The 16,323-nt window shown below is 57.8% G+C and overlaps 3 protein-coding genes across 4 annotated transcripts; all 3 read left to right on the top strand.

Annotated features, from left to right (window-relative positions):
• Nucleotides 1–1,347, top strand: FAM43B (family with sequence similarity 43 member B). Its single transcript, XM_012570468.5, has one exon. It carries the CDS (start codon nt 242–244, stop codon nt 1,130–1,132), a length of 891 nt encoding a protein of 296 aa, XP_012425922.2. The 5' UTR covers nt 1–241; the 3' UTR covers nt 1,133–1,347.
• Nucleotides 1,348–1,688: 341 nt separating this feature from the next.
• Nucleotides 1,689–6,036, top strand: MUL1 (mitochondrial E3 ubiquitin protein ligase 1). 2 transcript variants are annotated; one of them, XM_072917511.1, is made up of 4 exons: nt 1,689–1,746; nt 2,991–3,078; nt 3,940–4,060; nt 4,702–6,036. In XM_072917511.1, the coding sequence occupies exons 1-4, from the start codon at nt 1,744–1,746 to the stop codon at nt 5,420–5,422; spliced, it is 933 nt and encodes a 310-aa protein (XP_072773612.1). In that variant the 5' UTR covers nt 1,689–1,743; the 3' UTR covers nt 5,423–6,036. The 2 variants fall into 2 exon arrangements, with proteins under 2 accessions (XP_072773612.1, XP_002193021.5); XM_002192985.5 differs by lacking the exon at nt 1,689–1,746 and adding an exon at nt 2,724–2,891.
• Nucleotides 6,037–8,309: 2,273 nt separating this feature from the next.
• CAMK2N1 (calcium/calmodulin dependent protein kinase II inhibitor 1) lies at nt 8,310–10,471 on the top strand. Its single transcript, NM_001245107.1, is given in 2 exon segments — nt 8,310–8,621; nt 9,524–10,471. Coding segments are annotated over 2 exon segments (231 nt in total). The 5' UTR covers nt 8,310–8,461; the 3' UTR covers nt 9,595–10,471.
• Nucleotides 10,472–16,323: the final 5,852 nt, after the last annotated feature.

Genomic DNA, 16,323 nt, shown 5'->3' with positions numbered 1-16,323 from the left:
CGCAGCCGCCGCCGCCGCCGCTCCCGCAGCATCAGGCGCAGGCGGCACCCGGAACGCGGCGGCTCCGCGGCTCCGCATCCTCCGTGGGCAGCCGGACCGGGAACGGGGTGGCGTCCCGCTGCCGGGGTAGGGGACGACACCCCCTGCGCGGGGGGTGCGGGGACTACCCCCCAAACCGGCTTCGGGGCTCGGGGGGGTGGTCCCGCTGCTTGCGAGCGAGGCCGGCACTAGCGGAGCGGAGATGCTGCCCTGGCGCCGGAGCAAGTTCGTGCTGGTGGAAAATGAACGCAAGTGCAAAGGCAAGAGCCTGGGGCCGGGGCTGAGCTACGCGGCGCTGCTGGCCGGCTTCCTCCGCTCCTGCCCGGACCTGCTGCCCCAGTGCCCGCTGGAGCGCCTGGGCAGCGTCTTCCGCGGCAAGCGCCAGAAAGTGGAGCTGAACAAGGAGGACCCGACGTACACGGTGAGGTACCTGGGCAACGCCGTCACCCTGCACGCCAAGGGCGAGGGCTGCACCGAGGAGGCGGTGGGCAAGATCTGGGCCAAGAGCGAGGCGGGTGCCGGAGGGGCCAAGATGACGCTGACGCTGGGCCCCCACGGCATCCGCATGACGCCCTGCGAGAAGGGGACCCGCCGGCCGGGCCACGCGTACCTGCTGCACCGCATCACCTACTGCGCCGCCGACCGCCGCCACCCCAAGGTGTTCGCCTGGGTGTACCGGCACCAGGTGAAGAACAAGGCGGTGGTGCTGCGCTGCCACGCCGTGCTGCTCTCCAAGGCCGACAAGGCGCGCGCCATGGCCCTGCTGCTCTACCAGACCTCGGCCTCCGCCTTCAACGAGTTCAAGCGCCTCAAGAGACAGAGCGATTTCCGCCACGTGCAGCAGCAGCTCCTGGGCGACGCCATCGTGCCCTTGGTGCCCCTCCGCAGGCTGCTCAACGCCAAGTGTCCCTACCGCCCGCCGGCCGAGCGCGCCCGCTGCGCCCCGAGGCTCAGCTCCATCCTGGAGGAGGAGGAGGAGGAGGCCTTCGGCGCCGGGACGGCCCTGGGGGACCCCGAGCGAGCGGCCGTGCTGCGGCTGGCCAGCGACATGAGGGGCTGCAGCCTGCGCGGGCCCCGCGCCGCCGTGTGCTGAGCGCCCGCGGGGCCGGGCCTGCGCTGCCCTCCCTGTGCCCCGGCCGCTGCTGGGCCCTCCTCGGGCATCACTCTGGACAAGTTCGCAGCTCCGTTCGCAGGAAGACCCATGGTAGGGGTGGCTTTGCACCCCAGGGACCCCCCAGCCCCGCACATGAAGCTGCTCTCGTGCCTCCTCCGCAGCGGCCATAATAATAAAAAAGTGAATGTGTGTTTCCTGCGGTGTGACGGCGCCTGTGTCTCGCCCGGAGCCTGGTGGACGGCAGAGTTAGTTCGGCTCTGAGGCAGCTTGGGGGGTTTATATTGCACTTACCCCTCGAAAGGCAAGGCAAGGAGGGGGGCTGTGGGGGCCACAGTGCTTTCCTGCCGCACCGAGGGCGGGGGAGAGCTGCTCTGCGTAGCCATGGCAACTTCATTTTTTAAATATAGAGCCGGGGGGCGGCTGTGCCGCCCACATCGGGGAGCAGTGAGGGGGTTTTGGCCCCTCGGACCCCACAGAACTTGCCTGCACCACCCCCCCACTCCAAATCAGCACCAAGGGCCTGAAGATCAATAATTTACAAAACATTTCTATTTTTTTCTTCCCGTTTTGCTGCTTTCCCAGAATAACCAATGGTAAGGAAATGGTGGGGGGTGGGAGTTTTGGAATGGGGGGTTTGTGTCCCCACCAGCAGGGACCTTCCACCCTGCCATGGCCCTTTGTGGGGCGTGGAAAAAGGACTCTGCAAAGTGGGGCTGGGGGCTGCATCCTGAGGCTGAGTCCTTGCACTGGGTGGGGGCACATGGTGCTGCTGCCCCCCAGCCCAGTGAGGGGTTGTAACCCCTTCCCCAAGGGGCTGTAGGGCTGGGATTTGGGGAGATATCCCCCCCCAGCCCAGTGAGGGGTTGTAACCCCTTCCCCAAGGGGCTATAGGGCTGGGATTTGGGGAGATATCCCCCCCAGCCCAGTGAGGGGTTGTAACCCCTTCCCCAAGGGGCTGTAGGGCTGGGATTTGGGGAGATATCCCCCCCAGCCCAGTGAGGGGTTGTAACCCCTTCCCCAAGGGGCTATAGGGCTGGGATTTGGGGAGATATCCCCCCCCCAAGGGGCTATAGGACTGGGATTTGGGGAGATATCCCCCCCCCCCAGCCCAGGGAGGGGTTGTAACCCCTTCCCCAAGGGGCTATAGGGCTGGGATTTGGGGAGATATCCCCCCACAGCCACGGGGGGACAGCTTTGGTCTGACCACTGCCCCCGCAAACTTAGTAGAAGGTTGAGATTTGGGTTGCCCCCCACCCCCAGGGTGGTAGGGGGGTACGGGGGATGCTCTCCCCCCACACCGGCGGCATTATGATTTGGGGCCAAGATCCCAAGGGATGGCTGCGATTTGGGAATGCTGGTGAGGCTGGAGTTTGATCCCCGCACAAGACCCCAAGGCGGAGGTGGGGTTACAGGGGTGGGGAGGCTGCGAGCTGTCCCGTACACTCGCAAGGATGGGATTTATCCCCCTAACGCCCCGCGGGGCTGGGATCTGGCCCCACTCCGTGTGGGGCACCCGCGGAGCTCCGCTCTGCCCCGGCCTGGCGGACCGCCCGTCTCCATGGCGGCGCCGCGTGACGTCATCGCGGCGCGCCGCGCGGTTGCCGTGGTAACGGCGGCCATGGAGGGCGGCGGGCGGCCCTCGGCAGCGCAGGCCGTGCTCCTCACCGCCAGCACCGCCCTCACCGCCCTGCTCTACTCCGTCTACCGCCAGAAGGCTCGCGTGGCCAGCGGGCTCGAGGTGGGTGCGAGGGGTGCGACGGGGGAATGCGTTTGCCCGGGCGCCGAGCCGCGGCCTGGTCGCGCCGGCTGAGCCGCGGCCTGTGTTTGTTCCCCGCAGGGCGCCAGGAAGGTCCGGCTGGACGGGGACCTGCGCGCCCTGCTGCTGGAGGCGCCCGGACGATGCGTGCCCTATGCGGTCATAGAAGGTAGGGTCGTCTACAAACACCGGAGGTTTATGTCCAAAAAGGAGACAGAGGAGTCCTGTGACTTTATTCGAATCGAGGGAGAGGTCATGGGCATTTCCCATGGGGTCCCTCAGATTCCTAGAGGATGCAGCCTCCTTTTGATTCTCACTTCTTTCTCTCTTTCCGTAGTGGCTGAGGCATTTGAAAGGTACAGACTTCCTGAAATGCCTGAAACCTAAGACCCCCTTCTAATGTATAACCTCACCCCACTTTCCTTTCACTTGGGTCAGTCAGTGGAATTCCTGTGGCATTTATGGTTCTTCCTATTCTTTCTTTTATCTCTCACTATCTAGTTTTATCTACCAGCAGACCCACTGTTTGTAAAGACAAATCCCACATTTCTTTCAAACACGACCCAAAGCAGTGCCCCAAATGGAGGGGGAGGGGGCACATCATGCCCCACAGCTGCTCCTCACCGGGGGATTTCATCCCCAGCTCCTCTTCCTGTGCCCATCAGGTCATCTCCCCCCTGCCAAGCAGCCACAGACTCCTGACAGCAGAAAATATGGGCTCTCATCCCTTTTGTCTCCATCTTAGAATTCTAGAATGAAAGAGGCCTTAAGGGTTGAAAGAGACCTTAAAGCTCATCCAGTGCCACCCCCCACCATGGGTAGCCACGCTTTCCACTGTGCCAGGCTGCTCCCAGCCCCGTTTAACCTGGCCCTGGGCACTGCCAGGGATCCAGGGCCTGCCCAGCCTCACAGGAAGGAAAGGATTTCTCCCTAGCAGCCCATTGATGCCACTCCCCATGGTCCTGTCCCTCCCAGCCCTCGCCCAGGGTTTGTTCAGTCAGCCCTCACCTGGCCTTGGGCTCCGTTGCAGGTGTGGTGCGGTCGGTGAAGGACACCCTGAGCAGTCAGTTTGTGGAGAACTGCAAGGGCGTGGTTCAGAGGCTGACACTGCGGGAGCACAAGATGGTGTGGAACAGAACCACCCACCTCTGGTATGTGCCTGTGCTGCCCTTGGGGGGTCTGTCACCCTGAAATGGCCTCAGACAGGGCCAGAGGGACCATGTGCCTCAAAGCTGGGTCTCAGAGTAGCCCCCACAGTGACAGCTGCCATAATGGGGGTTTGGCTGATTTTAGAGCTGGATTTGCCTGATTTTAGAGGGGCTGGAGGAGAAGAGCACATCGAGTAATCCACCACAGGCTGAACACTGATCAGCCCCCTACCAGAGGATGACGTTTCCAAAAAATACCGACTTGCAGAACAGAAATTAATTGGATTTGGGCAATCCCTACACCCAGGGGTCACAGGGCTGCTGAAGCAGAGCCCAGTGATGCAGTTTGATAAGCATTTGCTAACACTTACCAAACTGGGATGTGTGACACATGGTGCTTCTCCTCACTGGATGGTTTTTGACAGCTGGGAATGCCACAGGCAGGTCAGGAAGAAGTAGGTGGGGATGGGGGAGCACTGAGATGGGGGTGGCATGGCCTCGTGCACACCTGGACAGTGCCACGAGGGAAAAGGTGTTCTCCAGAGAGAAGAAGCTCCACTCAGGGCATGTCCCATCTGGCAGGTGATCCCAGGCAGTGTTTCCCATCGGGGGCAGTCATTCACTCCCCCCTGCTCCCTCCCCAGGAACGACTACGAGAAGATCATCCACCAGAGAACCAACACCACCCCCTTTGACCTGGTCCCTGCCGAGGACGGCGCCGGCGTCACCGTCCGGGTGATGAAGCCCCTGGAGGCTGCCGAGCTCAGCCTGGAGACGGTGTACGAGAAATTCCACCCGTCTGTGCAGTCCTTCACCGACGTCCTCGGCCACTACATCAGCGGGGAGCGCTCCAAGGGCATCCAGGAGACGGAGCAGATGCTGAAGGTGGGCACGGCCCTGACGGGCGTGGGAGAGCTGGTCCTGGACAACGCCACCATCAAGCTGCAGCCCCCAAAGCAGGGCATGCCCTACTACCTGAGCTCCCTGGATTTCGAGTCCTTGCTGCACAAACAAGAGTCCGGCGTGCGCTTTTGGAAGATCCTGACGGTCGTTTCGGGCTTCGCCACCTGCGCCGTGCTGTTCTTCCTGCTGCGGAAGCAGTACCGGCAGCTCCGGGAGCGGCAGCGCCTGCGGCAGATGCAGGAGGAGTTCCGGCAGGCCCAGGAGCGCCTGATGAACACCGAGGGGGGGGAGATCCTCAAGAACGCCTGCGTGGTCTGCTTGAGCAACACCAAATCCTGCGTTTTCCTGGAGTGCGGCCACATCTGCTCCTGCCACGAGTGCTACCTGGCTCTTCCCAAGCCCAAAAAGTGCCCAATCTGCAGGCAGGGCATCACCAGGGTGGTTCCCTTGTACAACAGTTAATTTTTCGTGGTTCTCCGGGGGAGACTTTGGATTTAAAGCTGCTGCTGGCAAAGGGGTTTTGTCGCCTCACTGCTTGGGTGGTGGGTTTTGGGGAAGGGGAGGGAGCTTGAGGGAGTGGGTGCTTCACCAGGGGGACAGAGCTGAGTCTGCAAAGGTGACTGCAGCTTATCGGAGCTCACACTATAATCTGGGGGTGATTTGGAGAGATGATTCTTGCAATGGGTGAGGTGCTCGGGGCAAGATGCAGCTTGAAGCTCTTATGTTAAGGTTTGGACTCGCAGGGTTTGTGTCATGGTTACAGAGCCTGCAGCCCCTTACCCAGCTGATTAAAACATGGGGAAAACAGAAATAAAATGTATTTAGGGTTCTGGGAGGCTGCAGAATTCCCGTGAGGCTTCCAGAGGGCTGCAAGGCCTAACGAAGCAGGAGGGGCTGTCGGAGAGCTCGTACCAGGGGGTGTGAGCACAGGTGATTCTGTGAGCCCCCCAAATGGCTTTGTCACACCAGGATGTGAGGATGGGGATGTGAGAATGCTGTGGCTGATGGCTGGGCTTGGCTTGGCTTGGCTTGGGATAGCAAATGGGGTGTGAAGTAATAAAATAGGATGAAAAGTGTGTCTGTGTTGGATTATTTCCATGAGAGTGGTGAGGTTTGTCCTCCCTGAGGTGGACATGGTGAGCCTGGATCATCCTGAGCCACGATGGAGGTTGGCTGAGGGGGGGAACCTGTCCCCCCTGCACTGGACATGACAGTCACTGCTGTCCCCTCATGACACAGCTGGTGCCAAACCCCCAAACTGACACAAAAAAGGAAAATTCCTTTCCCTCACATTCTTATTTTGCCATAAATCCCATATGGACCCAAGAGGGTTAATGGACCCAAAGTGCTGCTGCAATTAACATTTCCTTCGGAGGACAATTAGATAAACATTCCTGGGGAATGAGGGAGCCTCAAGTAAGAGCAGCTGAAAGCCCCAGGGCTGAGGCAGCCCCTGGGCACCCCTGCTCCAGGCAGAGCCATCCAAATTCACATTTAAAAAGAAACAGTCCCACCCGCTGGCATTGAAAACCCCCTGAATTTACAGTGAAAATGATGGGTTGTTTCCTCATTAAACATTAACCAGAGCAGCGGGGCAGTGTCCGAAGGCCATCCTGGCTGTGAGTCACAAACCCACGGCTGGTTTTGAGGAGCAGCAGGTCCCTGGTTATTCCAGTGCCGGGAAAGGGCCGCGTCCCACCAGCTGTAGATGGCGGTGGCTGCCTGCAGGGCGAGGCAGCCGCAAACCCATCCCGGAGGGAACAGCTGAAACACAGCTCAAAAAGCCACACCGCAGCCCCAAAACCCAGCAGACAGATTGAAACGCCAGAATCCCACCTGTTGGAAGAGGTGTCCCCCCTCTTCAGGAGAATCACCACCCCAAAAAGCCTCACCCCTCGCTGGGAGCAGCGGGAAGGTCAGACCCCTCAGAGCAGTGCAGGACACAGCCTCTAGCATCGGTGTTTTGCCCAGGAATGAGCATCAGGCAAAGCCTAAAAATACACCTTGGAGGGGCTGTGCCTCCCCGGCACCCCTCGCCTCCTGTTCCCGAGCTTTCCCTGCGATACCTCGGGCGGAGCCGCAACCTTATGTAAGGAGCTGAGAGCTCGGGGGCGGCGGGAGTGCAGGGGAGAGGGGCTTGTGCAGCTCTGGGGGCCGAGGATTTCAGCAAACGAGGGCTTTGGAGATGGGAGCAGCCCCAGGACAGTGCACCCCAGCCCTGGTACCACCAGCACCCCGTCCTTCCTTTCTGCTGGGCCCCAAAATGAGCCAGGCTCTGGATTCCAGGGAAATCCGGTAACTCAGCCTTGCAGGTTCTTTGCTGCTGTTGCTACTGTCCTCCTGCTCTGCTTTGTGGGAGATGCACCACAGATGCCTGAACACCCCGACATAGTTGTGGTCTGTCTCAAAATGTTATCCCCAACCTCGCCATCACTCACTTTGCCAGGCAGTAACCCCAGTGACTCGCACTGTTGCAGTGACTGCGTAGAAAACCCCATGGAAAGCTCCCAGTGGCTCAGAGGTGCTCCTGCAGTGCCCCAAAGGCTCCTGCAGGGACGGGTCCTGGGGGCCCAAGCCAAACACACCCAGTCCCCCCACACTGCAGCCCCCACAGAGTGCCAGAGCCCCCCATGGCCCATTTCTGCTGGGTGTGCAGGGCACTGGGGCCGTGCCCAGGCTTCCTGGGAGCTGGCACTGGGGCTGTGCCCAGGCTTCCCGCGAGCTGGCACTGGGCTCCCCAGGGCTGTGGAGGGGTTAGTTCCAGGCTTTCCAGGAGTGCCCTACTCTGAGCTCCCTAAACGTGTCTGTGGGTTAGTCTAGGCTCCCCAGATGCGGCTGTGGGGCAGCTCTGGGCTCCCCAAAAGTGCTGTGGGGCCGCCTAAGCTCTCCGAGGACCCTTACAGAGCAGCTCCGGACTCCCCAGGGATGCTGAGGGGCAGGCTGGGGAATCCTGAGGATGAAGCGGGGCAGCTCCGGGCCCCGCAGGGTGTCTGCTAGGCAGCTCTGGGATCTCCGGGGATGCTGTGGGACACCCCGGGGATGCTCCGGGGCAGCTCCGGGCCCCGCAGGGTGTCTGCTAGGCAGCTCTGGGATCTCCGGGGATGCTCCGGGGCAGCTCCGTGCTCCGCGGGGAGCCGACGGGGCAGGCCGGGGCTCCTTGAGGATGCTCCGCGCTCCCCGGGGACGCTGCGGGGCAGGCGGCGGGGCAGTCCCGGGGATCCCCGGGGGTGCGGGCTCAGCCCGCGGGGCGGTGCCGCCGCCGGTGCCGGGGGCCGAGCCGGTCCCGCCCCGCCCCGCCCGGTCCCGCCTCCCGCTCCTCTATCGCCGCCGCCGCCGGAGCCGCCGCCGCAGCCGCGGAGCCGCGAGCAGCGCCGGCCGCGCCGGGATGTGACGGGGCGGCCGCCCCGCGCCCGCTGCGCCGCTGCCCCGGGCCCGCGGGCCCCGCGCCCCGGGAGGCTGTCGGGGGGCGGCGGCGGCGGCGGGTCCCCCCCCGCCGCCCCCATGTCGGAGGGGCCGCCCTACGGCGAGGGGCAGCTGGCGGGGGACGCGGCCGTGGGGCAGCTGCCCTTCCCCGTTCGCCTCCGCGGCGGCGACGGGCTCCTGGCCGGCGGGCAGGGCAAGAGGCCGCCCAAGCTGGGGCAGATCGGCCGCAGCAAGAGAGGTGGGTGCCGGAGGGACCGGGAGCTGCCCGGGAGCTGCCCGGGATGCGGGACACGGCCCCGGGGATGCGGCGGGTATCCCGCGGGGTGTTGGGCATCGTGTATCGCCGGCCTTCCCCGGGGATGCGGGACACCGGGAACCATCCTCAGGGACGGGGCATGGTGACCGGGCTCCCTGAGGGTGTCGGGCATCGCGTCCCGAGCACCTTCTCCAGGGATGCGGGGCACCCCAGGGACAGGGTATGGTGCACCGGGCTCCCTGGGGGATGTTGGGCGTCGTGTTCCGTGGATCTTCCTCACGGATGGGGCGTCAAGCACCTTTCGGGGATGCAGGACACCGGGAAGCGTCCCCGGGGACGTGGCACGATGCACCGGACTCCCTGCAGGATGTCGGCATCACGTCCCAAGGACTGTCAACGGGTGTTGGGTGGCCGGGACCTTCCCTGGGGACAGGACATTGTGCCCTGGGTACTTCGCCGGGTATAGGGCAGCGGGGACCTTCCTTAGGGACAGGGGGCATTCCCTGGGGACCATCTGCAGGGCACAAGGACCTTCCTTAGGGACAGGGGACATTCCCTGGGGACCATCTGCAGGGCACAAGGACCTTCCTTAGGGACAGGGGACATTCCCTGGGGACCATCTGCAGGGCACAGAGGCGAGGGGACCTTCCTTGGGGACACGTCCTTTGACAAGAGTCCCCAGGGACAGGGCACCAGTGTCGGGGCGATACTGGGGACGCTCCCTGGGGACACCAGGTACCCTGCGGCGTGTCGGGCGCCGTGTCCCTTTGCCAGCAGCCACCCCAGGGATGTGGGACCCCTCCAACCCCCCCGAGGGTGACCTTGGGCGGGGGGGAGCGCGGCGGCAGCGAATTCATCGCGTTGTGTTTCTTTCTGCTTTCTAGTGGTTATTGAAGATGATAGAATCGATGATGTGCTGCAAAACCTCTCCGAAAAGGCCCCTCCCGGTGTTTAAAGCCTCCCTGGGGACGCTGGGCCGAGGCCCGGGGTGGGGTCGGTTTACAATGGCACAGGTGATCGGCAGAAAATAACCCCAAGACCGCAGCGAGCACCGGGAACGCCGCCCGCGGCCCGCGGCTCCTCCTGCCCGGGGGAGATGCACGGAGGGGAGGGCGGCGAGCGAGCCCGAGCCCGGCCAGCGAGTCAAAAATGCTAGAAAATAAAATATCTCTGTGTAATCGGGAAAATAGTCACCTGCTTCAAACCTCCCCACCCCGAGGGACGGACGGAGGAGTCACGGCGCGGCTCTGAGCTCCTCGGGCTGCTTTTCTCGGGCTGCTGAACCTTGTGCCGCAATAGATCGGGGGGTAAGAGGAAAGGGGGCAGCGGGAGATGGGGGGACTTGGGGGGGAACAGCCCCTGGAGTCTCCCTCCGGCCAGGGTTGTTCCCAGCGGGCACCTTGTTTACATGATTTAATCTTGCAAAAATGAATCCGTGCACTTGGATGTACCACGCTATCCCCTTCTGTATGAGTTTCTTTTTTTTTTTTTTTTTTTTTTATGTTGATGTCTTTGGATGTTGGGAAATTATATAAAATAGATATATATATATATTTAATTTTAGTCACGTTTTAAGGTTCTTGAGGGGGAAAACCAAAACTTTTATAAAGGAAAGGCGAGAAGGAAGAATTGCTGGTTTATTTTTTAAAGCTTGTACTTCTTGGTTGCTGTGAGCAAAGGGACAGATTTTATATGTACGGGGGGTGGGGGGACGCTCAGCTTTTCTAACTACCATGCAGTCTGTAGTGTGGGTGATCTTGGTTTTTTTTCCCTTATATTGTGGCAGTTTCCTCTCTTTAATAGACTGTATTAAAACATATATATAAAAGAAATTATTTAATGTAATCACAAGAGTGCCAAACACTTGGAGATGCTGGAGGGCAGCGATTCCCTCCCCGAGACGAGCAGCACTCGGAGCTCTCTGCTCTTCCCAGGGCTCGGTCGATCTCTCGTGGGGTTTTCTCTGACTTCTCTTTTCTAATCTTTCTTTTTAACTATTTTGCATGACGTGCATAAAAACAAAAGGGGAAAAAAAAAAAGCGGGGGAGGGGGGACAAAAAGCGCCTCTGGCGCCCGGGCTTGGTTCTTGTTTCTGTTTGCGATTGACTGACAGACCTCAAGGCAGGTTTTTCTTTCCTCCTTTTCTTAAATATTGTGTATGTTGCACTTTTATCCACTACACAGGGCTATTTCTGCAATGTCCGAATAAAAAGGAAAATGAAACAAAACGGAAAAAAAAACTATAAATGCGGATCTGCCGTGTTTTCCCATGGGCTGCCAGGGCCAAGCAGCATGAGCATCCTCCCTGATCCCCCAAATAATCCCAAAATAACTAAGGAAAACCTCCCCACTCTCTAGCACAGGCTCCCGTTCACGCTGAATAACTAATTGGGATTAGTGTTTATTTGTGGGATTTTTTGTTTGATGGGGAAATGCTTCGGGGGCACAAATTTAATGGGAAAATTCAACATTGGGTCCTGAGAGCGGCTGTTGGGAATGGGAATGGGGAATTAAAGGTGGCTTCCCTTTCTCTGATGGGAAAAGCTGTGGAAAATGGGCATTTTCCTTCCAGTATTCCTCCCTTCTCCCCAAAACCGAGATCCTGGTGTTAAAAAAGGCCATTATCCATTCTGCCCGCGCCACCGAGGGCACGAGCCAACCTTTGTGCCCGGGGAACAAGGATATAATCACAGATGGGAAACAGGTCCAGGGGTGGGACTTTATTGCAGAGAAAATCATAGATTGCAATAAAAGCAGGATGTTGCTGAGCTGGGATTTGTCCAGCATGACCTGGGGGGCAGATGGATTAATCTGGGGTGGCACAGGGAGCTGGGGTGTGAAGGCTGCACAATGCTCCCATCCCCACCACCTTTGCTATTTATTGCTCCATTTTTAACCCACCCAGTCTCTCCCACATCCAGGATATGATGAGGAGCTTTGCTAAATTGCTCCCTTGAAAAATCCTGAATTATTTTCAAATTTTCCCTGGCAAGTTCAGCTCTGAGGTCGTGGCTGTGTGGGTTGCACACATTACACACAGTTTTGGATTTCCTATGCTGGGGAACCTTCTGCACCTCCAAACCACGAGATGGTCCCCAGAAGGGAGATTTTTTCTCCCAAACGAATGGGTTTTGCCCCAGTCAGCATCTGGGGGTGAGCCCAGGGCTCTGGGAGAGCAGACAGAGCCAGAGAGGAGCCAAACATCCCACATGTGCCGAGGACACAGCGCCTGGGAGCTCGTTAGACACAAACCATGGGCTGGATGCAGCGCTGGGGTAATTAAGTTCACCAAAAAGCTCTTTTTTTTTGTAAAAACCTCATCTATGGGTCTGCCAAACCAAATTTCCCACTTATTCTATACATCAAAGACCTCTGAGCACTTAAACCACCCCCGAAACCCCGACCCATTTATGGGTGATCTGAGGATGGGGCGCAGGCACAGCCCCGGGATCCCCCCAAAAACACCTGGATGCCCTGGAGAGAGGCCGGTAATGATCCGGAGAAAGGCAGAGGGGGAAGGGAGGCTGAAAGAAGAGGAGATTCTGCTAAATTATGAACCGCTCTTTATATGCATCTTTCATGCACGGCGCATCAATAATGGAGCAGGAGAGCCCGGCGGGATCGCGTACGGGAGGATGCGGGACGGAGGGGCGAGGAGAGAGGGATTCACCGGGAATGGGGGGAAAGATGCGCCCAAGAGACCGAGCTGGGCATCCCGCAGGGCCGGGAGATGGTGTTCTGAAGGAGGATTTAAGGATTAAGCTGGCCCCGGGGCAGGAGTTTATTGCATACATTATTTAACAGATGGCCCAACGCAGGCGGCGGCTGCCCACGGTCTCCCCGGTGACCTTGGCTGGGAGATGCCCGAGCCGGGAAGGGAGCCCGGTGCCATCACCACGCTCCGGTTACAGCGATCAGAGGAAAAAAAACCCGAACAAACCCCAGAAGCCAGCACCCAGCAGCTCCAGAGCCAAATCCCCATGGAAACTGCAAAAATCCCCACCCAACCCTGCCCATATGGGCTGCTGGTTTTGGCAGGGGTGGGGAAAAAAGGAGGAAAAAATAAAATGTATAGAAAAGAGCCATTTGCAGGTTTATTTGCCGGAGGAAACTTGGCACCTTTGGAAGAGCAGGGTTGGGGAGGGACGAGTGAGGTGCAAAGGTCCCATCGACACCCAGAGCACTTGTGAAATCCCTTGTGAAATCCCACTCCGCGCCCAACACAAGCTTTAATCCCATTTTCCCAGGGATTTTGGTGTTGGGGAAAGGTGCTAACACAGTTGCTCCTACAGCAAAGCCAACGCTGACCTCTTACACTCAGAACCAGGGTGTATCTTCATTCACCCCGAAAACTGCTCTGTTCCACAGGCTTTGAGGCATCAGCCCCTGACACCAGTCCTGGGGGGCTCGGAGCAATGGACAACGATTCTGGGGCTGGATCAGTGTCTCCACCACTCATTTCCACATCAGCTAGGCAGCAACTCAGGAAAAGAAACCCAAATTGAGGGCACTGTGTTGCAGCCAGGGCAAAGCAGGGAGGGGGGAGTGGGTGAGTCCCCCGAAGCTCTTCCCAAAAGGACACCCATGAAGCAACTGCCCAAAATAAATAGTCTCTGTCTCTCTATTTTTTTTTTTCTTTCCCCTCCTCCATCAAAACTAGGGCATGTTAAACTAGGCCAGCACTCCTAAAGTAATTTATTTATCATAGGGGGGAGAGAGGAGGGACAGCATGGGCTGCAGAAGGAGATGCTCCATCCTGCCCCCAAATGCTGTGGGTTTGGGGAATAAAATGGGTCAGTTCTTCCCTCTTCCCTTGTTGAAAAATCACAATTACTCAGAAGGAAGCAGCTTTAGTGACCTTTGGTGGAGAAGACACAAACCCGGTCATTTTAACGGAATCAAACCCTTTTTGATCTGTTGGCTCCACTGTTTTCACCGCTGGGGTTCCTGTTTTGTACTGTGGCATTAGACAGAAAATATGCTTTAGAAAAATGAAAAATCAAAAAAGATGTGAAAGAAATTTTACTTTCCTTAAAAACGTGGGGGGTTTTTCCCTGCTTTTTAACACAGGAATGAGAAAAAACCAATGGCTGCCCAAAATCTCTCCATGCATCCCTGCCAAGGAATGAGGATTTGGGATGCAACACCATCCTGCTGGATGTTCCCCCATCAGTCACGGCCCTGGAGCTTTTTTGGGAGGTTTATCTTTGTCTCTCTTTTGTCTCTACCCATGGGAAGGGTGGCTTCTGGTGGGATGGACCCCCAGTGCTGTTGTTTGGGGCTGTGGGGGGCTGGGGCCCCTTTCCTGGGATCTTTGTCCCACAGCCACTAGAGGCCACTGGGGCTCTGTGCTCCCGGCAGATTTCTTCAGGACATTTGGACACACATTGGCACCCAAAAGTCTAAAATGGGCAAGTCCCCAGAGGCAGCAAAGCTGGGGAAAGGCAGGGCAGGGAGGAGCTCTGAGCTCTGTTGGTGTCTCCAGGGCCATCCCCACAGGGAACAGGGACACCTTTCCCAAATCTGGCCAAGCCACTGAGCTGCCCAGACTTGTGCTGAGCTCCGACAGGAATTTTGTGTGTCCTACCCCAAGCTGAACGTCTCCAGAGGACAAGGAAATGCTGCCCCACACGCAGCATCCTTCCTGGGCTCACCAGGAATTTTATGGAGAGGTCAAGAAGACACTCCCATGATGTGGCATTCCTTACCTCGGGAATATTCTGCAGGAAAATCCCCGGATCCCTGCTGCTGCTGCCTCGGGGAGCCTGGGAGTGGAGCTGCCTGCCTCCCCAGGCTCCTCATTTTCATTTCGCCTGGAGTTAAAATTTTCTAGGATATTCTAAACAGCCGTTCCCACTTCGGAGGGAAACATCAGACATCTTCATTTACACACTGCTCCAGGTGTCAAACTGTTGCATGACAATAACAAGTGGGAGACACCTCACCCAAAAAATAAGAGAATTTCCAGCTGGAGCCAAATGCAGCAGCAGATGCTCAGATAAAACCCAAACCTGAGAACAGCACCAGGCTCTGCAACCTGACCAAAGCCTTCTCAGAGAAACAGTCGGTGTTGGGAAGGGGGCTGGATTTTTTGGGAGGTTGGGATGTCTGTGTTGCCTCACATTTGGGTATTTTCAGACCCTCGGTGAGCAGGTGAGAATGGCCACTGCCTTCTCAGGGCTGCCTCAGTTCCCAGCCTCACGGGATTTGGAAGAAGATTCCCTGCCACAGATTTTTCCAAGCCAATTCCTCCCCTAAGTTTCAGCGGGGTGTGCCTGTGACAGCAATTGTCCTGTGTAATGCAACACCAGGAACCTGAAGGAACATGAAGAAAACCAGAGGAATTTGGGCTCCCCTCCATGCTACACCACCTCAATTATTAATATATATAGTATTACATTATATAATGCTATATAATATTATGTAATAGATATGGTATTATGTAATACATACAATGGTATATATATAATTTTTGCAGAGATATATGTGACACCCCACAAGCCCTTTCCTTTACAGGTATCCCACCTTGCTCACCCTTTCCCAAAGGCAAAGGGGAGCAAAGGGGGAACATCTCAGAGTCCCTGGAGCTTTGTGTTCACAACCCAAAGCATCAGCCCCTTCTCAGGGTGGGGGAATAAACGAAAATAAAGGAAAATAACCAAACCACAAAAATAAATTCCCAAACAGGCCATGTGACACAAGACTCCGAAATACCCGAAATACCCGGCGGTGAGTCACGGGTGTGGAGATGGGGCTGATCCAGCTCTGACTCAGCCCGGGCAGCCGGTGCAGCCTGTTTGTGTCCCCCCCCACAACTCCTGTTTCCCATTTTTGCTCGAAACCTGCTCAAACAGAAATAAAGACTCTGTGACTAAGAGACACGTGGTGGGGTTCAGCCTGCAGCAGCCCCTTCAAGCCCCTCTAACTCCTGGTGGTTCTGCAGGGACTGGACAAACCAGTACCCAGCAAAAGCCAGGCCTGGGGACCATTGAAGTATTTCAAGTGTTTTTTAAAATATGCATTTTTGGAAGGGGAAACACACACACACGGGAGGTTCTTGCTGATGCCACAGCAAGGAAGCACTTGGGATTTTCCAACTAGCTCTAATTAATTAGTATTTTCTCAGCTTAGCATCGTTTTAAACATGAAGCACCAATTCCCATCGGTCACAGACGAGGGAAGCCAGCACAGAGCAGAGCCTGCCCTGGGTGAGCTGAAGCCTCGCTCTGTGACACCACACTGGAGGGCAGAGGGTGCTGGTGGAGCTGGGATGAGACTCAGTTCCCACCTGGGTGCAGTCCAGCCCCAGCCCTTTCTAAGCCACAGCATCCTACAACGTGCCCAGAGGGGTGGCAAACCAGGAGAGATGCCTGCTTTTGGAGGAGGTGCCTTAGGAAAGCTGCTCTTGGGTTATTCCCACTGGATCTGGACAAATGCACAGGGTTGGAACAGCCCTGTATTATTTACAGCTGGGTTAAACCCCCGACAGCGTTTAACCTGCCGGGACTCTCCGAGTGGGGCTGATCCCAGGTCAGAGCACCATCCCTGCACTGCAGGGTAAGGCGAGGCAAAAGGCAGCATCAGGATGAGACCCTGGCAGCATCCTCAGCATCCATAACCAGTTTCCATAGCAACAGGTTCGGCCCCAGATCGGCAGCAGGTGCTGGAAGCAGGAATGAGGAGG

Source organism: Taeniopygia guttata, chromosome 21 (assembly GCF_048771995.1).
Source record: "Taeniopygia guttata chromosome 21, bTaeGut7.mat, whole genome shotgun sequence".
Classification (NCBI taxonomy): domain Eukaryota; kingdom Metazoa; phylum Chordata; class Aves; order Passeriformes; family Estrildidae; genus Taeniopygia; species Taeniopygia guttata.
This window is presented reverse-complemented; position numbering and strand designations above follow the sequence as displayed.